The following is a 17,082-nucleotide window of genomic DNA, read 5'->3' on the forward strand; positions in this document are numbered from 1 at the left end:
ATAACTAGAGAGAATTTTTAATCCAGTTGGTTACACTGGTACAACTTTCTTAATACAGACCAGCCTTTGCTGATTATTAGTGAGCTGCAAATTATTTTTATTGTATTTTTGCCCTTCTATGTTGTTTTGATCTATGAAGAAGGCTTGAAAGGGTTTTTACATGGTAAAAATGTAAGAGTGGCCATCCTGCGTCAGATCAAAGGTCTGTTTTAGCTCAGTATCCTGGCTTCCAAATGGCCAATGCCAGGTGCCCGAGAGGGAATGAACAGAACAGGTAATCAGCAAGTGATCCACCCCTTTTCACTCATTCCCAGCTTCTGGCAAACAGAAGCTAGGGAAACCATCCCTGCCCATCCTGGGTAATAGCCATTGATGGACCTATCCTCCATGAAATTACCTAGTTCTTTTTTGAATCCTGTTTTAGTCTTAGCCTTCACAACATCCTCTGGCAAAGAGTTCCACAGAATGACGGACTGCGTTGTGTGAAAAAATATTTCCTTTTGTTTGTATTAAACCTGCTGCCTATTAATTTCATTTGGTGACCCATAGTTCCTGTGTTTTGAGAAGGAGTAAATAACACTCCTTATTTACTTTCTCCACATGGCCATGATTTTATAGACTTCTATCATATCCCCCCTTAGTCGTCTTTTTTCCAAGCTGAGAAGTCCCAGTCTTATTAATCTCTCCTCATATGGCAGCCATTCCATACCTCAATAAATTTTGTTTCCCTTTCCTGAACCTTTTCCAAAACCACATCTAATGACACCTCAATCTAGGACACTTCCTCACACTTGTCATCTAAAACTAATAGCTCAGGTTTGGGAATCTCCCTCACATCCTCAACCATGAAGACCAAGGCAAAGAATTGATTTAATTTCTCTGTAATAGCCTTATCGTCCTTGAGTGCTCCCTTAGCATCTCAATCATCTAGTGGCCCCACTGATAGTTTAGCAGCTTCCTGCTTCTGATGCACTTCAGAACATTTTTTTGCTATTACTCTTTGAGTCTTTGGCTAGCAGTTCTTCACATTCTTTTTTGCTCTTCCTAATTATATTTTTACGCTTCATTTGCCAGAGTTTATTCCTTTCTATTTCCTCAGTAGGATTTGACTTCCACTTTTTAAAGGATACCTCTTGCTGCTTGTTTTACTTTGTTATTTAGCCACTGTGGCACTTTTTCTGGTTCTCTTACTATGTTTTTTAATTTGGGGTATACATTTAAGGTAAACCTCTATTATGGTGTCTTTAAAAAGTTTCTATGCAGCTGTCAGAGATTTCACTTTTGGCGCTGCACCTTTTAATTTCTCTAACTCATTTTTGTGTAGTCCCCCTTTCTGAAATTAAATGCTACAGTGTTGGACTGCTGTGGTGTTTTCCCCACCACAGGGATGTTAAATTTAATTTAGGGCTGTCAAGTGATTTAAAAAAATTGATTAATCACACAATCAATCACACTGTTAAACAGTAATAGAATACCATTTATTTAAATATTTTTGGATGTTTTCTACATTTTCAAATATATTGATTTCACTTACACAACAGAATACAAAGTGTACAGTTCTCATTTTGTATTAATTTTTATTACAAATATTTGCACTGTAAAAAACAAAGAATAGTATTTTTCAATTCACTTAATACAAGTACTGTAGTGCAATCTCTTTATCATGAAAGTTGAACTTACAAACGTAGATTGATGTACAAAAAATAACTGCATTGAAAAATAAAACATTATACAACTTTAGAGCCTACAAGTCCACTCAGTCCTACTTCTTGTTCAGCCAGTCGCTCAGACAAACAAGGTTGTTTACATGTGCAGGAGATAATGCTGCCTGCTTCTTGTTCACAATGTCACCTGAAAGTGAGAACAGGAGTTCACATGGCATGTTGCAGCTGGCATTGCAAGATATTTATTTGCCAGATGTGCTAAAGATTCGTATGTCCCTTCATGCTTCATCCGCCATTCCAGAGGGGACATGTCCATGCTGATGACGGGTTCTGCTCAATAACAGTCCAAAGCAGTGCAGACTGATGCATGTTCATTTTCATAATCTAAATCAATGCCACCAGCAGAAGTTTGGTTTCCTTTTTTAGTTGTTTGGGTTCTGTAGTTTCTGCACTGGAATGTTGCTCTTTTAAGACTTTTGAAAGCATGCTCCACATCTCATCCCTCTCAGTTTGGAAGGCACTTCAGATTCTTAAACCTTGGGTCAAGTGCTGTAGCCATCTTTAGAAATCTCACATTGGTACCTTCTTTGCGTTTTGTGAAGGATGCAGGGAAAGTGTTCTTAAAATGAACCACGTGATGGGTCATCATCTGAGACTGCTACAACATGAAATACACCTCTACCTCAATATAACACGGCCCGATATAACACAAATTCTGATATAAAGCAGTTCTCCGGGGGGGCTGCACACTCCCGTGGATCTAAGAAAGTTCAATATAACGTGGTTTCCCCTGTAACGCAGTAAGATTTTTTTGGCTCCCGAGGACAGCATTATATCGAGGTAGAGGTGTATATGGCAGAACAGAGCAGGGGACATACAATTCTCCCCCAAGGAGTTTAGTCACAAATTTAATTAATGCATTATTTTTTTTAACGAGCATCATCAGCATGGAAGCATGTCCTTTGGAATGGGGGCCAAAGCATGAATGGGCATATGAATGTTTAGCATATCTAGCAAATAAATACCTTGCAATACTGCTTCAAAAGTGCCCTGCAAATGCCTGTTCTCACTTTCTGGTGACATAGTAAATAAGAAGAGGGCAGCATTATCTCCTGTAAATGTAAACAAACTCATTTGTCTTAACGATTGACTGAACAGGAAGTAGGACTGAGTGAACTTTCATTAATGATCTGGAGGATGGCGTGGACTGCACTCTCAGCAAGTTAGCAGATGACACTAAACTTGGAGGAGTGGTAGATATGCTGGAGGGAAGGGATAGGATACAGAGGTACCTAGACAAATTAGAGGACTGGGCCAAAAGAAACCTGATGAGGTTCAACAAGGACAAGTGCAGAGTCGTGCACTTAGGACAGAAGAATCCCATTCACTGTTACAGACTAGGGACCGAATGGCTAGGAAGCAGTTCTGCAGAAAAGGACCTGGGGTTACAGTGGACGAGAAGCTGGATGTGAGTCAACAGGGTGCCCTTGTTGCCAAGAAGGCTAATGGCATTTTGGGCTGTATAAGTAGGGGCATTGATCGAGGGATGTGATCATTCCCCTCTGTTCGATATTGGTGAGGCCTCATCTGGAGTACTGTGTCCAGTTTTGGGCCCCACACTACAAGAAGGATGTGGAAAACTTAGAGTCCAGGGGCTGGAGCACATGACTTATGAGGAGAGGCTGAGGGAACTGGGCTTGTTTAGTCTGCAGAAGAGAAGAATGAGGGGGGATTTGATAGCTGCTTTCAACTACCTGAAAGGAGGTTCCAAAGAGGATGGATCTAGGCTGTTCTCAGTGGTGGCAGATGACAGAACAAGGAGTAATGGTCTCAAGTTGCAGTGGGGGAGGTTTAAGTTGTATATTAGGAAAAACTTTTTTACTCAGAGTGGTGAAACACTGGAATGGGTTACCTAGGGAGGTGGTGTAATCTCCTTCCTTAGAGGTTTTTAAGGTCAGGCTTGACAAAGCCGTGGCTGGGATGATTTAATTGGGACTTGGTCCTGCTTTGAGCAGGGGGTTGGACTAGATGACCTCCTGAGGTCCCTTTCAACCCTGATATTCTATGAACTTGTAGGCTCTGAAGTTTTACCTTGTTTTGTTTTTGAGTTCAGTTATGTAACAAACAAATCTACATTTGTAAATTGCACTTTCATGGCAGAGATTGCACTACAGTATTTGTGTGAGGTGAATTGAAAAATACTATTTTTTATTCATCATTTTTACAATGCAAATATTTGTAATAAAAAATAATGTACACTGATTTCAATTACAGCACAGAATACAAAATATATTCAAAAGGAGAAAAACATCCAAAATATTTAATAAATTTCAATTGGTATTCTATTTAACAGTGCAATAAAAACTGATTAATTGCAATTAATTTTTTAATCACGATTAATTATTTTGAGTTAATAGCGTGAGTTAACTGCGGTTAATGGACAGCCCTAATTTAATTATATTATGGTTCTTCTTCAAGTGCTTGTTCACGTTCATTCCACATTAGATGTACATGTGCACGAGCGTCGGAAACTTTTCCCTTAGCAGTACCTGTCGGGCCAGCAGGGCCCCCGCCTGAGCAGCACTATTGCACTGTGCATATATATCCCTGCTGGCTTGACCCGACACCCCCCCCAGTTCCTTCTTACCGTCCGTGATGGTGTAGGAACAACCTCTTGCTTTCCTACGAGAAGCAGTCCCTTAGCTTTAGAGTGCTTAGCTGCTATCAGTTCGTTAGCATTCTGTTGTGTGGACACTTAATAGATTAGGTGCTTGGAGGCTTCCAGCACCTGCCCCGGGACATGCCGCAGGCCCAAAGGTTTAAGGCTTGTGCCACGTGTTGCAAGCCTATGCTGGTTAGTGACTCCCACGACTCCTGTCTACGTTGCCTGGGGGAAGCACCCCAAACAGAGGTGTAAGATTTGCAAGGTGTTTAAGCCTAGAACAAAGAAAGAGAGAGACTTTCGCTTGAAGCAGTGGTTGATGGAGGCAGCGCTGCAGCCATCAGGCTGGCTCCAGCCTCCTCAATGCAGAGTGCCCCAGAGTTGTCAAGAGACCCGGTGCTGGAAAAGCACTGCAAGTTGTCGGCCCCAGATAAAGTTAAGCCCCGGCACCGCTCATTCTCCCTGGTGCTGCCCAAGGCCAAGCCAAAAGAAGAGCACAGATGTTCCCCACAAAGGAGACCGGCGCCATCTAAGGTCCTGGGCACCAGTAAGAGCGGGATGGACATTGTACCAGCGCCGCCACTGGCGCCACAAGTCCCTCTGAGTCCAGTCCTAAGTGAACTCAGTGAGGACGACGGGCTCGAGGGAGTAATGGATCAGCCCTCCACGCCTGACACTTTTGAGGCGGCAAAGGACCTCATCGGATTGTCGGCGGTGAGCCCCCCCTGATCAGGGAGAAGCCTCCAGCACCCGGGCCCGCTGTGCCAGAAAGGGAAAAGCCAGCAACGGTGCGCCGTTCAAGGTCACTGTCCTGGCATCGCTCCCGGCATTGGCCCTGGTCAAGCATCGAGTCTGCGGACTCTGTTACCCCGATGCAGAGGGAAGCCTTGGTACCAGAGAAGAGTCAGCGCACGGGGTTAGTGCAAGGCACCCAATGCTCTCCAGCACCCTCCGGAGACCAGCACCAGGAGAAGGCGAATCGGCCATTGCCGGAAGTCACCAGTCCCAGTCCAGGTCTCGGGAGCTCTGACACTGGTCCCAGTCCCGCAAGCAGCAGTACCGTTCCTGATCAGCAAGAAGCTGCTCGTTAATCTCTCGCCAGCACAGGTCGACGGCACCACCACAGCCTTCGCGCTTGGCGTCACCAGAGTCCGGTGCCGACTCAGGCCAATACAGTTACCCACACCGGATGACAGAGATTACCAGGCTGAGTGGCAACCCCAGTGGGGACCACCGGGATACTGGCCCTTCTGGACCCCCTGGGCCTACCACGAGCAGCAAGGAGCTCCCTCCAGTGCCAGCTACTCTGTGCACCAGTCCTGGTCCCGCACCGACACTCCTTCGTGCGGGAAGCCATGGCATCCAGACCACCTACACCATCGCCGAGGGAGAGACCAGAAAAACCGACACCGAATCTGGTGTCACCCCAGGGTCAGCTGTCTGGGCCTGAGCTGGATGCCCCTTCTTCGGGGGAGGGAGACCAAGGGGACCAGCAGGAGGAAGCGGAGCAGCTGCTGACCTCCTTATCATCCCCGGGTGAAGTGGTGGCAGGCACAGTGGTATCAGGACCTCTGCCAATAGACCACAGAGCCCACCAGGAACTGCTGCATAAGATTGCTCATAACTTGAGGTTACAAGCGAGGAGATAGTTGAACAGGGGGACCCCATGGTGGACATCCTGATCCCAGAGGGTCCATCCAGAATAGCGCTTCCACTTATTAAGACCATGCAGTCGAACTATAAGACTATATGGCAGACCCCAGTCTCCAGTGCTCCAACAGCCAAAGGTGTGGAACACAAGTACTTCGCCTTGTCAAAGGAGTTCAACTTCGTGTTTTGCCCCCCAAGCCCATGTTCCTTGGTAGTCTCAGTGGTAAGTGAGAGAGAGAGAGCGCCATGGACATCAGGCCCTGGCACCTAAGGCCAAGGAAGCGAAATGCCTGGACCTGTTTGGCAGGAGGATGTATTCCTCAGGGGGCCTCCAATTGAGGATAGCTAACCAACAGGCCATCTTCAACAGGCATAGCTTCAACTCCTGGGTGGCAGTGGGGAAGTTTAAGGACTGTCTCCCGCAGGGTTCCCAACAGGAGTTTACGGCACTGGAGGACGAAGGCAGGGCCGTAGCTAAGACCTCTCTCTAGGCGTCCTTGGATTCAGCAGATGCGGAGGCCAGGACAGTCGCATCTGGCAGGGTCATGTGACGCTCGGCATGGCTGCAGGAGTCAGGTCTGCCACTTGAGGTCCAGAACTCGCTCCAGGACCTCCCCTGCAAAGGGTCCAGGCTCTTTTCGGCCCAGACGGATGCAAAGCTGCATAGCCTCAAGGACTTGAGGGCCACACTCAAGTCGCTGGGTATGTACACCCCGGCGACCCAAAGAAAGCCCTTCAAGCTGCAGCCGCCCCCTCAGCATCACTACCAACCTCGTCCTAGGCAGGAGCCCTACCGCAGGCGAAATGGAGATAACAGGAGGCAGCATAGTAGTAACAACAATAGCTCCAATAGGCCAGGCCAGAGCCAAGGCCAGCATAAGTCTCTGCCCAGCCCTAAACCAGGCTTTTGAAGGTGCGCTCGAGGACAGCGTACCGGACCAATGGCTGGATCCATCCCCTTGCTTCCTGAACCGCCTGTCCCACTTCTCCCGTGCGTGGTCCAGCATTAAGTCAGACTATTGGGTGTTTAACGCACGGTGCAAAGCGGTTACAGGCTGCAGTTCTCCTCCCTGCCTACCTCCACCCCCATTCCCCATCCCTTTTCAGGGACCCTTTTCACGTGCACCTCCTGGAAAAGGAGGTTTGCATGCTCCTAGAGACGGCAGCAGTAGAGTTGGTACCAAAGGACCTCAGAGGGAATAGGTTCTACTCCCGCTACTTCCTCATTCTCAAGGCCAAAGGAGGCCTTCGACCCATTCTGGACTTGTGAGGGCTCAACAAGTTCCTGGTCAAGGCCCGGTTTCACGTGGTCTCTGTGGGCACCATCATCCCTTCCCTGGATCCGGGGGACTGGTACGCAGCCCTCAACATGAAGGACACATACTGTCATATGGCCTTCTACTCAGCACATCACCGATTCCTGCGCTCACTGTGAGCCAAGAACATTACCAGTTCACGGTTCTCCTATTTGGCCGAGCTGCTGCCTCGACGATTGGCTCCTGGTGAGCTGGTCTGAAGAGGAGGTTTGGTCCCACGTGCAAGTGGCCCTGAGACTATTCTGCACGCTGGGGCTCCTGGTCAATGTTGCCAACACCACCCTCATTCCAACGTAGAGAGTGGAATTCATAGGGGCGGTCCTAGATGCGTTACAGGCAAAGACGAGCCTCCCAGTATCACGATTCCTGGCCATCCAGCAAGCAGTGAACTCCCTGTGTCAGTTTCCCACTACAACGGCCAGATGCTGCCTGAGGATGCTGGGCCACATGGCAGCATGCACACATGTGGTCAAGCCTGCCAGACTGAAACTCAAGACACTGCAGGCATGGCTCACCTGTGTATACCGCCCAGGCAGGGACCCCCTGGACTTGGTAGTGACATCCCCAGGAGACATGTTAGACTCCCTAAGGTGGGGGCTGTCCCAGACCATGGTTTGCAAAGGCATCCCCTTGCTGCACAACAGCTGGACCTGATGCTTGTGACGGATGTGTCAAACCTCAGATGAGGTGCTCACCTAGGAGACCTCAGGGCTTGTGGTCAGGAGCAGAGCTGTCACTCCATATCAATGTGAAGGAGCTCAAGGTGGTTTGTTTAGCGTGCCAGACCTTTCACGCCACTTTGAGTGGTCTCAGCGTGACAGTTCTGACAGCAACACAACCGTCATGTTTTACATAAACAAGCAGGGCAGAGCCTGCTTCTCGCTGCTCTGCCACGAGGCTCTCCTCCTCTGGAACTTTTGCATAACCCTCACCATTCACCTCGAGGCGTCACATCTCCCGGGGGTGCGGAACGAACTGGCGGACCTCCTCAGCAGGTCATACCGCATTCACAAGTGGACGCTCAGAGCAGACGTCATGTATTCGCTCTTCCGCAAGTGGGGGTTTCCCCATGTAAACCTGTTTGCAGCCAGGGGCAACACCCAGTGCCTGCAATTCTGCTCGTTCCAGGCCTGGGCTCAATAGCAGACATGTTCGCAGTCCCGTGGGGAGAGGAATTGAAATACGCCTTCCCCCTGCTTCCTCTGGTGCTCAAGGTGCTCAGGGATGGGATGGCGGTTATCCTCATGGCCCCGGCCTGGCCCCGCCAGCACTGGTTCACCCCGCTCCTGGAGCTGTCGGTGGAAGCCCCAATAACCCTGCCCCTACACCGGGACCTCATCATGCAGGACGGAGAGCGGCTCCTCCACTCCTACCTGCAATCACTGCATCTGATGGCATGGAAGCTCTGTGACTGAATGCTCTGGAGAGCCAGTGCTCCCTTCCTGTGCAGCGGGTTCTACTTGGTAGTAGGAAGCCCTCTACCAGGGCGACTTACCTGGCCAAGTGGAAGAGGTTCTCATGCTGATGTGGGCCCTAACAGGTTCAGCCATGCCAGGCTCTGGTGCCAACCATTCTAGAGTACCTAATGCACCTCAAGCAACAGGGGCTGGCCCCATCCTCAGTCAAGGTGCATCTGGCGGCCATCTCTGCCTTCCACCTGAGGTTTTCATATAGCTCAATGATCTCCCACCCGATGAGGGGCAGTTCCTTAAAGGACTGGAGAGAGTGTTCCCTTACTCGCACCCCCAACCCCCCATGGAATCTCAGCTTAGTCCTTTCTAAGTTCATGGGGCCCTCGTTCGAGCCACTTGCCCCCTGCTCCCTCCTCCACCTTTCCTGGAAGGTGGCATTCCTGGTGGCCATTACCTCAGCCAGAAGGGTGTCTGAGCTGAGAACACTCACCTCGGAGCCGCCATATACAGTATTTCATAAAGACAAAGTGCAGCTCCGCCCACACCCCAAGTTTCTCCGAAAGGTGGTCTCACAATTCCATCTGGGCAAGGACATTTGTCTGCCAGTGTTCTTTCCCAAACCCCATGCGGACCTGAGTCAACACAGCCTGCACACACTGGATGTCCGTCAAGCGTTGGCATTCTTCTTGGAGTATGCCAAGCCCTTTCGTAAATCCACGCAGCTGTTTGTGGCGATGGCAGAAAGAATGAGAGGCCTCCTGGTGTCAGCGCAGCGGATCTCCTCCTGGATTACAGACTGCATTTGGATGTGTTATGACCTCGCAGGTGTTTCGGCCCGGTGGTCACGACCCAGTCAACCAGGGCGCAAGCAGCTTCAGCAGCTTTCCTGGCGCAGGTCCCGGTCCAGGAGATCTGCAGAGCAGCCACCTGGTTGTTGCTGCATACTTTTACGACCTACAACACGGTCAGCCAGCAGGCCCAAGAGGACGTGGTGGTTGGCAGGGCAGTCCTCCTATCTATTGTTCTGTGACTCCTACCCTTCTCCAAAGGTAAGCTTGTGATTCAGCTAATGTGGAATGGACGTGAACAAGCACTCAAAGAAGAAAGAATGGTTACCTACCTTTTCATAATTGTTGTTCTTCAAGATGTGGTGTTCACGTCCATTCCACCACCTGCCCTCTACCCCTCTGTCGGAGTCGCTGGCAAGAAGGAGCTGGAGGGGGTCAGGCCAGTGGGAGTATATGTGCATGGCACAGTGGCACTGCTCAGGCAGGGGCACTGCCGACCCGACGGGTACTGCTATGGGAAAAGTTTCTGACACTCGTGCACGCAGCACACGTGCACCTAATGTGCAATGGACGTGAACAACACATCTCGAAGAACAACAGTTATGAAAAGGTAGGTAACTGTTCTTTACTATTACCAAGCAATCCAGCTATGTTCGCCTCTTGGACCAGATCCAGTGCTCCACTTAAGACTAAATCAAGAATTGTCTCTCTTCTTGTGGGTTCCAGGACTAGCTGCTCCAAGAAGCAGTTATTAAAAGTGTCAAGAAACTTTATCTCTTCAGTTGTCTAGAAGTCTTCAGTTGTGTGGTTTTGGATTTTGTTTTGTTTTTTCTGTTAATTGCATTAGATGGTCAGGTCTCATTTAACCTAAAACTCTGAATAGTGAACTGCTGAAATGGCAGGAACCAAGAGATGTAAAGTTTGGCAACTGAGGGGGGAAGAGATTGGTAGTTGACTCTTTAAACTTTTGTTTGTTTTATTTTTGGCTGCTCCTATTTAACTTTAATGACTAATGAAAATTTTGGGCAAAAACATTTTTGTTATACATTTAAGCCACTTGAGCTGAGGTTTAAGAGCTCACACTGCTCTTAAAACCCCAAGATGTCCTGTGACAAAACCAGAAGAAATAAGACTTGAATTCTAAGTCCAATTTTTAAAAAAATATTTGTAGATCATTTTTAAGCATTTTCATATTTAATGTCTTTGGTTTGGGACAGCAAATTGTTAATTATGTGACTGTATAGTAACATCTTCTGCAAACTGCAGCTCCTGTTACAGAATTTAAAAATGTGTATAAATGGGTCACTAACCTCTGTAATCTTACTAACACATGAGGGCCACAAACGTGCCATTTTTAGCACCTCAAATTATCTGAAATGCAGCTGTTATGCAGGCTTGCTTTGCCATATTGATATAAGAAAAGGAATTAAGAAGACTATTCATTTGAAACTGTGGGAGGAATTTAAATGGGCAGAGTCCAATTTTGTGAGCTGGAATTTGGTCAGGACGCAGGATTTACATCATAACCCCCTACTAGAACCCCTACTAGGATGTTACTTCAATATTGACTTGAGAAGGCTACTATCTCTTAAATCACTGAGACCACTTCCTCAGCACCTAGGTGTTTCCATAGAAGTATCGTCCTGACCCAACCCTCTTAACTTGGCAGGTTTAGTGGGATCATCACAAATGTGGTACAGCTATAGTTTAAAGTTATCACTTGTGGAGAATTTGTCTTATCTGTTTTAGACAAGCAGGACTGTATGGGAAAAGGCGAGGTCAGAAAGAAGACGATGAGCAAGAAGATCTTACCAAGGACATGGAGGACCCAACACCTGTACCGAACATAGAAGAAGTGGTACTTCCCAAAAATGGTAAAGTATTCACACACAAGATGTTAGCTGCACTGGGTTTTATGAATGGTAGACCACTAAATGAACAGCAGACACTATATTTTCACTGTATATTTTAGCCAAATTTTTGACATATTGTCTCTACAAGTAGCCTTCCTTTTGGACTCTGTGGCCAAGTGGCTTTATTTAGACAAAGCTTTGGAATATGGCACTCTTCTGAAACTGAGGTTACCCCTTTTATCGCAATTTTTTCTTGAAATAAGTCTATGAAAATTCAGTTAAGATAAGTGAATAACAAGCTAAATATTAAAGATTGTTCTTGCCATATGTATTCGAGTCAGGTTGTTTGCATCTAAAAATCTACATCAAGAGCAAAGAGATTATAACTGATGTGTCCAAGATAACACATCAAGGTAGAAGACCCAGTAGTAAAACCAAGCAGTGCTGATTCCCAACCTCCTGCTCCAAACCTTTGAAAACAATGTTTCTCATTACAATATGCATTGAGTGAAAAGTAAAGCAGAAATACACTGCATCCTCCTAACGCTATCCTTAACGGCAGAGCATTCTGAGTGTTCATCATTGTTTGAGTTTAACATAGTTTGAAGCTAAGGTACAACAGACTTTATCAATAATTAATATTCATAATTGTTTCGTGGGCAGTAGAAGTATAGTATTCATGTCACTAAACAAAGCACATTCTCCAGAATATGTAAGAATAAAAGGCTGTGGCAGTACTTCAGCCCTGAGAAGCAGGCAAATCAGCTTTTATTAGACACAAACAGGAGATCTGTTGTCCTCTGAGAGTGCACAGGATCAGCTGACCTCTTTTGGACTGCATGCATGTGACCAACAAAGCAAACGAACACTCTGACAAGATAGATGTACCAAATTCAGGCACATGAATCTCACCTCTACGTTAATGGCTGTAAACTCCTTTTCGCTATCCATCATAGAAGATCTCCAGGGACGGCTATATTTGGGAAATGTGTGAAAGAGAGAGCTCATGCTTTTGTTGCTCAATCTTCATATTTTGCATCTTGAATGTTCAGCATTCCAGGATGGGATACCAAAGAGTGTGAATAAAGCTACTTAAGTCAGCCACAAATGTAAGATTTTTCATCATCATTCTGGGCCTTCCCTTTAATTTTCTGCCATCTTTCCTCTTACCTTGACCATCACAAGTTATCATTGTGGTACCCTACCTGAGTGGACTTCAGATTTGACTACTTTTTTTCTTTCTGCATTGGTCAGTCATAAATGTGGTTGATTCAAAAACAGGATATAAACATTAATGTAGTACAGTGTTTCTCAAACTGGGGGCGCCGCTTGTGTAGGCAAAGCCCCTGGTGGGCCGAGCTGATTTGTTTACTTGCCCTGTCTGCAGGTCCTGCCGATCGCGGCTCCCACGGGCCGCGGTTCGCCACTCCAGGCCAATGAGAACTGCTGGCAGCGGCGCGGGCCAAGGGACGTACTGGCCATTGCTTGCAGCAGCTCCCATTGGCCTGGAGCGGCAAACCATGGCCTCACTAACTGCAGTGAGGTCCTTTATAAACCAGGTGCCCTGATTAGCCTGCCTGTCCTAATTAATTTTAGTAACTTCTTAATTGGCTCCAGATGTCCTAATTAGCCTACCTACCATAATTGGTTCCAGCAACTTCCTGATTGTTCTACTCAGGGAAAAGGGACCTGCTTAATCTGGGGCTAATATATCTACCTTCTATCACTCTCCTGTAGCCCTCTGGCCTGATCCTGTCACAATATTCATAAATTATCTTGAAAAGGGGGTCAACAATGGGATGGCATAAGTCGCAGACAGTACAAAATTACTCAAGATAGTTAAGTCCAAAACTGACAGCAAAGAGTTACAAAGGGGTTCCACCAAACCGATTGACTAAACAACTTTGAATTTAATCTATTTTGCTAAGTGCAAAGTAATGCACATAGGAAAAAATCCCAACTATACATACAGAATGATAAGGTCTAAGTTAGCCGTTACCAGGGGTGGCTCCAGGCACCAGCACGCCAAGTGCGTGCCTGGGGCAGAAAGCCATGCGGGGGTGCTCTGCCTGTCGCTGCGATGGCGGCAGGCAGGTTGCCTTCAGCGGCATGCCTGCAGAGGGTCTGCTGATTCCCCGCTGGATCTCCCGCAGGCGTGTCGCCGAATCTGCAGGACCGGGGACCTCCCGCAGGCAAGCTGCCGAAAGCAGCCTGCCTGCCGTGCTTGGGGCGGCAAAATACCTAGAGCCACCCCTGCCGTTACCACGCAAGGAAGATCTTGGAAGCATTGTGGATAGTTTCCTGAAAATGTCTGGTCAGTGTGCAGCAGCAATCAAAAAAAGTTGAGTGTTGGGAACCATTAAAATAGATGAGAAAAAAAATATAATGCCAATATATAAATCCATGGTATGCCTGCACCTTGAATACTGCGTGCAGTTCTGATTGTCCCATCTCAAAAAAGATGTTTTAGAATTGGTGAGGGTACAGAAAAGGTTAACACAGATGATCAAGGTTGTGGAACAACTTCCATATGAGGAGAGGGTAAAAAGATTAGGGCTGGTCAAAGTAGAAAAGAGATGACTAAAGATCTATAAATTATGAACGTTATGGAAAAAAATAACGAAGTTTTATTGACCCTGTTTAGAGTGATTGCACACTTCCTTGCCATTTCAGCAGGTGCACTGGTGTAAGATTTTTTTTCCCCTTGGCAGTACCCATCGGGGTGGTGCATGTGCCCTCTGCCTCATGCTACTGCATGATGATACAAAGGTCAGAGCTTCCCCTAAAACTCCACAGTTCCTTCTTATTGCCTTTTACAGTTGTTGAAGCATTTTTCTTTGCTATTGCAGGCTTTCCCTTGTTCTTAGTGTTATGGCCAGTTTAACTCCACCAAATAGAGTACTAGTTCATTCAACCAGATCTCTCTCAGCCTCTGCAACCTTTCTAGTCCGTATGCTTGTCGTATACATTTGTGGAGCTGCAACTTGGTTTTAGAGCACACTTTTGCCTCTCATTATGCCATCTTGCAACAGTTTAGAGATGATACTAGCTATGGATGTGTAGTCCTTCAGTCATTATTCAGGGAGACTCTGATCCCACCTGTCAGTTGAGCTATTTATGTGGTACCTGAGGCATAATGAACTTGTGCAAATCACTTGAAGAAAAAAATGGTTACTCACCTTTCTGTAACTCTTGTTCTTCGAGATGTCTCACATTCCATGCCCCCCCTTCTTCCTTTCTTACTGGAGATTTCCCGGTAAGAAAGAACTGACGGGATTCAGGGCTGGCTCTGCACTTTATATCCTCATACAGCAACATAAGGCAGCAGAGGGTGACTGCACCAGTGCACTGGGCATGTGCACACCTGAAGTAGAATGGACATGTGGAATACATCTCAGAGAACAACCATTACAAATCCAGTTTTAAATATGAGAGAGTACTTTTTCACACTGTGGATAACTAACTTGTAGAACTCATTGCCATGAAATATTGTGATGGCCGAAGCATAACTGTGTTCAAAAAAACTGGATAAATTCATGGAGGATAGGTCCATCAATGGCTATTATCCAGGATGGTCAGGGATGGTACCCCGTACTTGGGGCAACCCTAAACCTCTCACAATCAGAAGCCAGGAGTGGAAGATAGGTAGATCGAGTCTATAATTGCCCTCTTCTGTACACGCCACTGAAGCTCTGGTGCGAACCACTGTTGGAGACAAGATACTGGGCAAGATGGACTATGGTCTGATCCAGTATGGCAGCTCTTGTGTTCTTAAAGAGGTGATTTGCCCATGGTCACACAGCAAGTTAGTGACAAAGCCAGAAATAAAACCCAACTATGAGTCTTACCACTTTTTTGTTTACTAGACTACACTATCTCCTATGAACATCATAAAATCCCTCTTGAACAATTGGCTAAGTACGGCAATGAGAAGAGGGGTAGGTCCCTAATTTCAGGAGTTAGGCTCCCAAGTGTCATTTGGCTTTGGAAATCTACCTCTGAGTTGTTGGTTTGTTTGGGATTTTTTTTCTTCTTCCTGAAACAAGTATGGTCACTGCCAGAGGTGGGATACTGGACTGCATAGACCTTTGTTCTTTTATGTGTTGGTAGTTCGTATGGCCGTCAGTAATTAGCATATTTTAGTTTTTTGAATCTGAAGTACAATAGGTCAGTTAACTGTGATATGGGATTTGGAACATGGTAGTTTGAGGTAGTTTTGGTGGCTTAGATCTAAGGATACTGCACAGTGTGCACCAGCAATAAACTTCAGCCACAGCTACTCCTGAGGGAATTTGGCGCCAAAAAATTAAAAATTCTGCACATAACATTTTTAAATTCGACATATTTTTGTCCAAATAGCACAATATAATGCCAGTTTCAATTATTTTGATAATTTATTTAAAAATATTACAGACATACTTGCTGACAGGTAATATAGACAAAAAAACCCTAAGGTAATTTTTTTTGACCAATAGATTCCTTGCTAGGCATATTAATACAGAACTTTAAGTAATTCATTTAAACTACAATACAGAAACTTATTTCTTGCATCCATCAGAAGCAGTGCAAAGGCTTGGGACAGTCAGGGGTAACGGAGGAGCTGAGGGAGAGGGAAGGAGCCTGGGAGTGAACCTGCAGGGTTGTTGGATGTGGGTAGAAGTATGGAACAGTTGTTTGGATGTTTTGTTGTTGTTGGGTTTTTGTTGTTGGTTGTTTGTTTTTCTTTTTTTTGGAGGGGGAGTTGTTAGGGAGTTGGGGAGCCTCCTTCATTCAGACCCTGGCTGACCCCACACCTTTTCCATTCAGTGAGGCACATCTGCCCCTGTCTCTGTGTGGCCCTGCACCTCCACTCCCATTCAACCCTTGGCTCAATGCTCTCATCCCACTAACTCCTGAGCCTGCTCCCCAGTCTGTCCCCTTCCACTAGCCCTTCTGCACTCTAGTCTGTGACTCCCCCAGCAGCCCCATGTGTCCCACGCTGCCTGTCCAAATCTGGCTCTGCAAGCAGGGTGCTGTGATGAATGCAGCCAGCTGCTGGCTGTTCTCGTTACCACAGTGGCATCTGGTGAGTGAAAGGTGGAACTGCAGCACTCCTCTAGCAGAGTGAATTTTCTGTGGGGGGGCGGACTCTGCACCAGATATGAATTCTGTGTGTTTACAGTGGTGCAGAATTCCCCCAGGAGTACACAATGTGGAGAGCCCAGCATATCTGTGGTAATGTATGGGGTTGGCCGTTTCTCCCCAGTAAAACAAAGGTATGCTAGTGTGGTAGGTGAGACAGGTGTGCTTGCTAGGGAACATTGTGTGCTAGTAAAGATTGAATCTTGATAGAGGGGGGGCACAAATGTCACATTTTCAATCTTGTTTACTTTCACAGTGAACCCAAAGAAAGACAGTGAAAATACGCCAGTGAAAGGAGGAACAGTAGCAGACCTAGGTAAAAAAAATTATATATTTTTAATTCTTTTTAGTTATTGTCTCACATAATGGACTCCTGTTTGTGCAGTAAATGTTTATAATTTTTTTATATTTAAAAAAGAAAAATGTGGTAAAACCAAATACTTGAAACTTTTTTAGATGTTCTTCTATTTGTGGAATCTCCATTCGTTACTTAACTTCTATCACATAAATCTGCACTAAATGATAGAGTGCACCAGCTTTTTCCCTTGAAGCTGCTCCCTTGTGGACATTCTTTACGCTATTACTGAGCTTGGTATATAGGGGCAAATACTTGCCT

At 46.4% G+C, this 17,082-nt stretch overlaps 1 protein-coding gene across 2 annotated transcripts in view; it reads left to right on the forward strand.

Annotated features, from left to right (window-relative positions):
• SMARCC1 (SWI/SNF related, matrix associated, actin dependent regulator of chromatin subfamily c member 1) overlaps nt 1–17,082 on the forward strand; it is a 187,842-nt gene that overhangs the window by 51,756 nt on the left and 119,004 nt on the right. For both annotated transcript variants that reach the window (XM_050942456.1, XM_050942458.1), the window contains exons 11-12: nt 11,242–11,366; nt 16,723–16,782. In XM_050942456.1, coding sequence (XP_050798413.1) covers nt 11,242–11,366; nt 16,723–16,782 — 185 coding nt within the window. The remainder of the gene's footprint in view (nt 1–11,241; nt 11,367–16,722; nt 16,783–17,082) is intronic.

The sequence above is a fragment of the Gopherus flavomarginatus genome, chromosome 2 (assembly GCF_025201925.1).
Source record: "Gopherus flavomarginatus isolate rGopFla2 chromosome 2, rGopFla2.mat.asm, whole genome shotgun sequence".
In the NCBI taxonomy this organism is placed as follows: domain Eukaryota; kingdom Metazoa; phylum Chordata; order Testudines; family Testudinidae; genus Gopherus; species Gopherus flavomarginatus.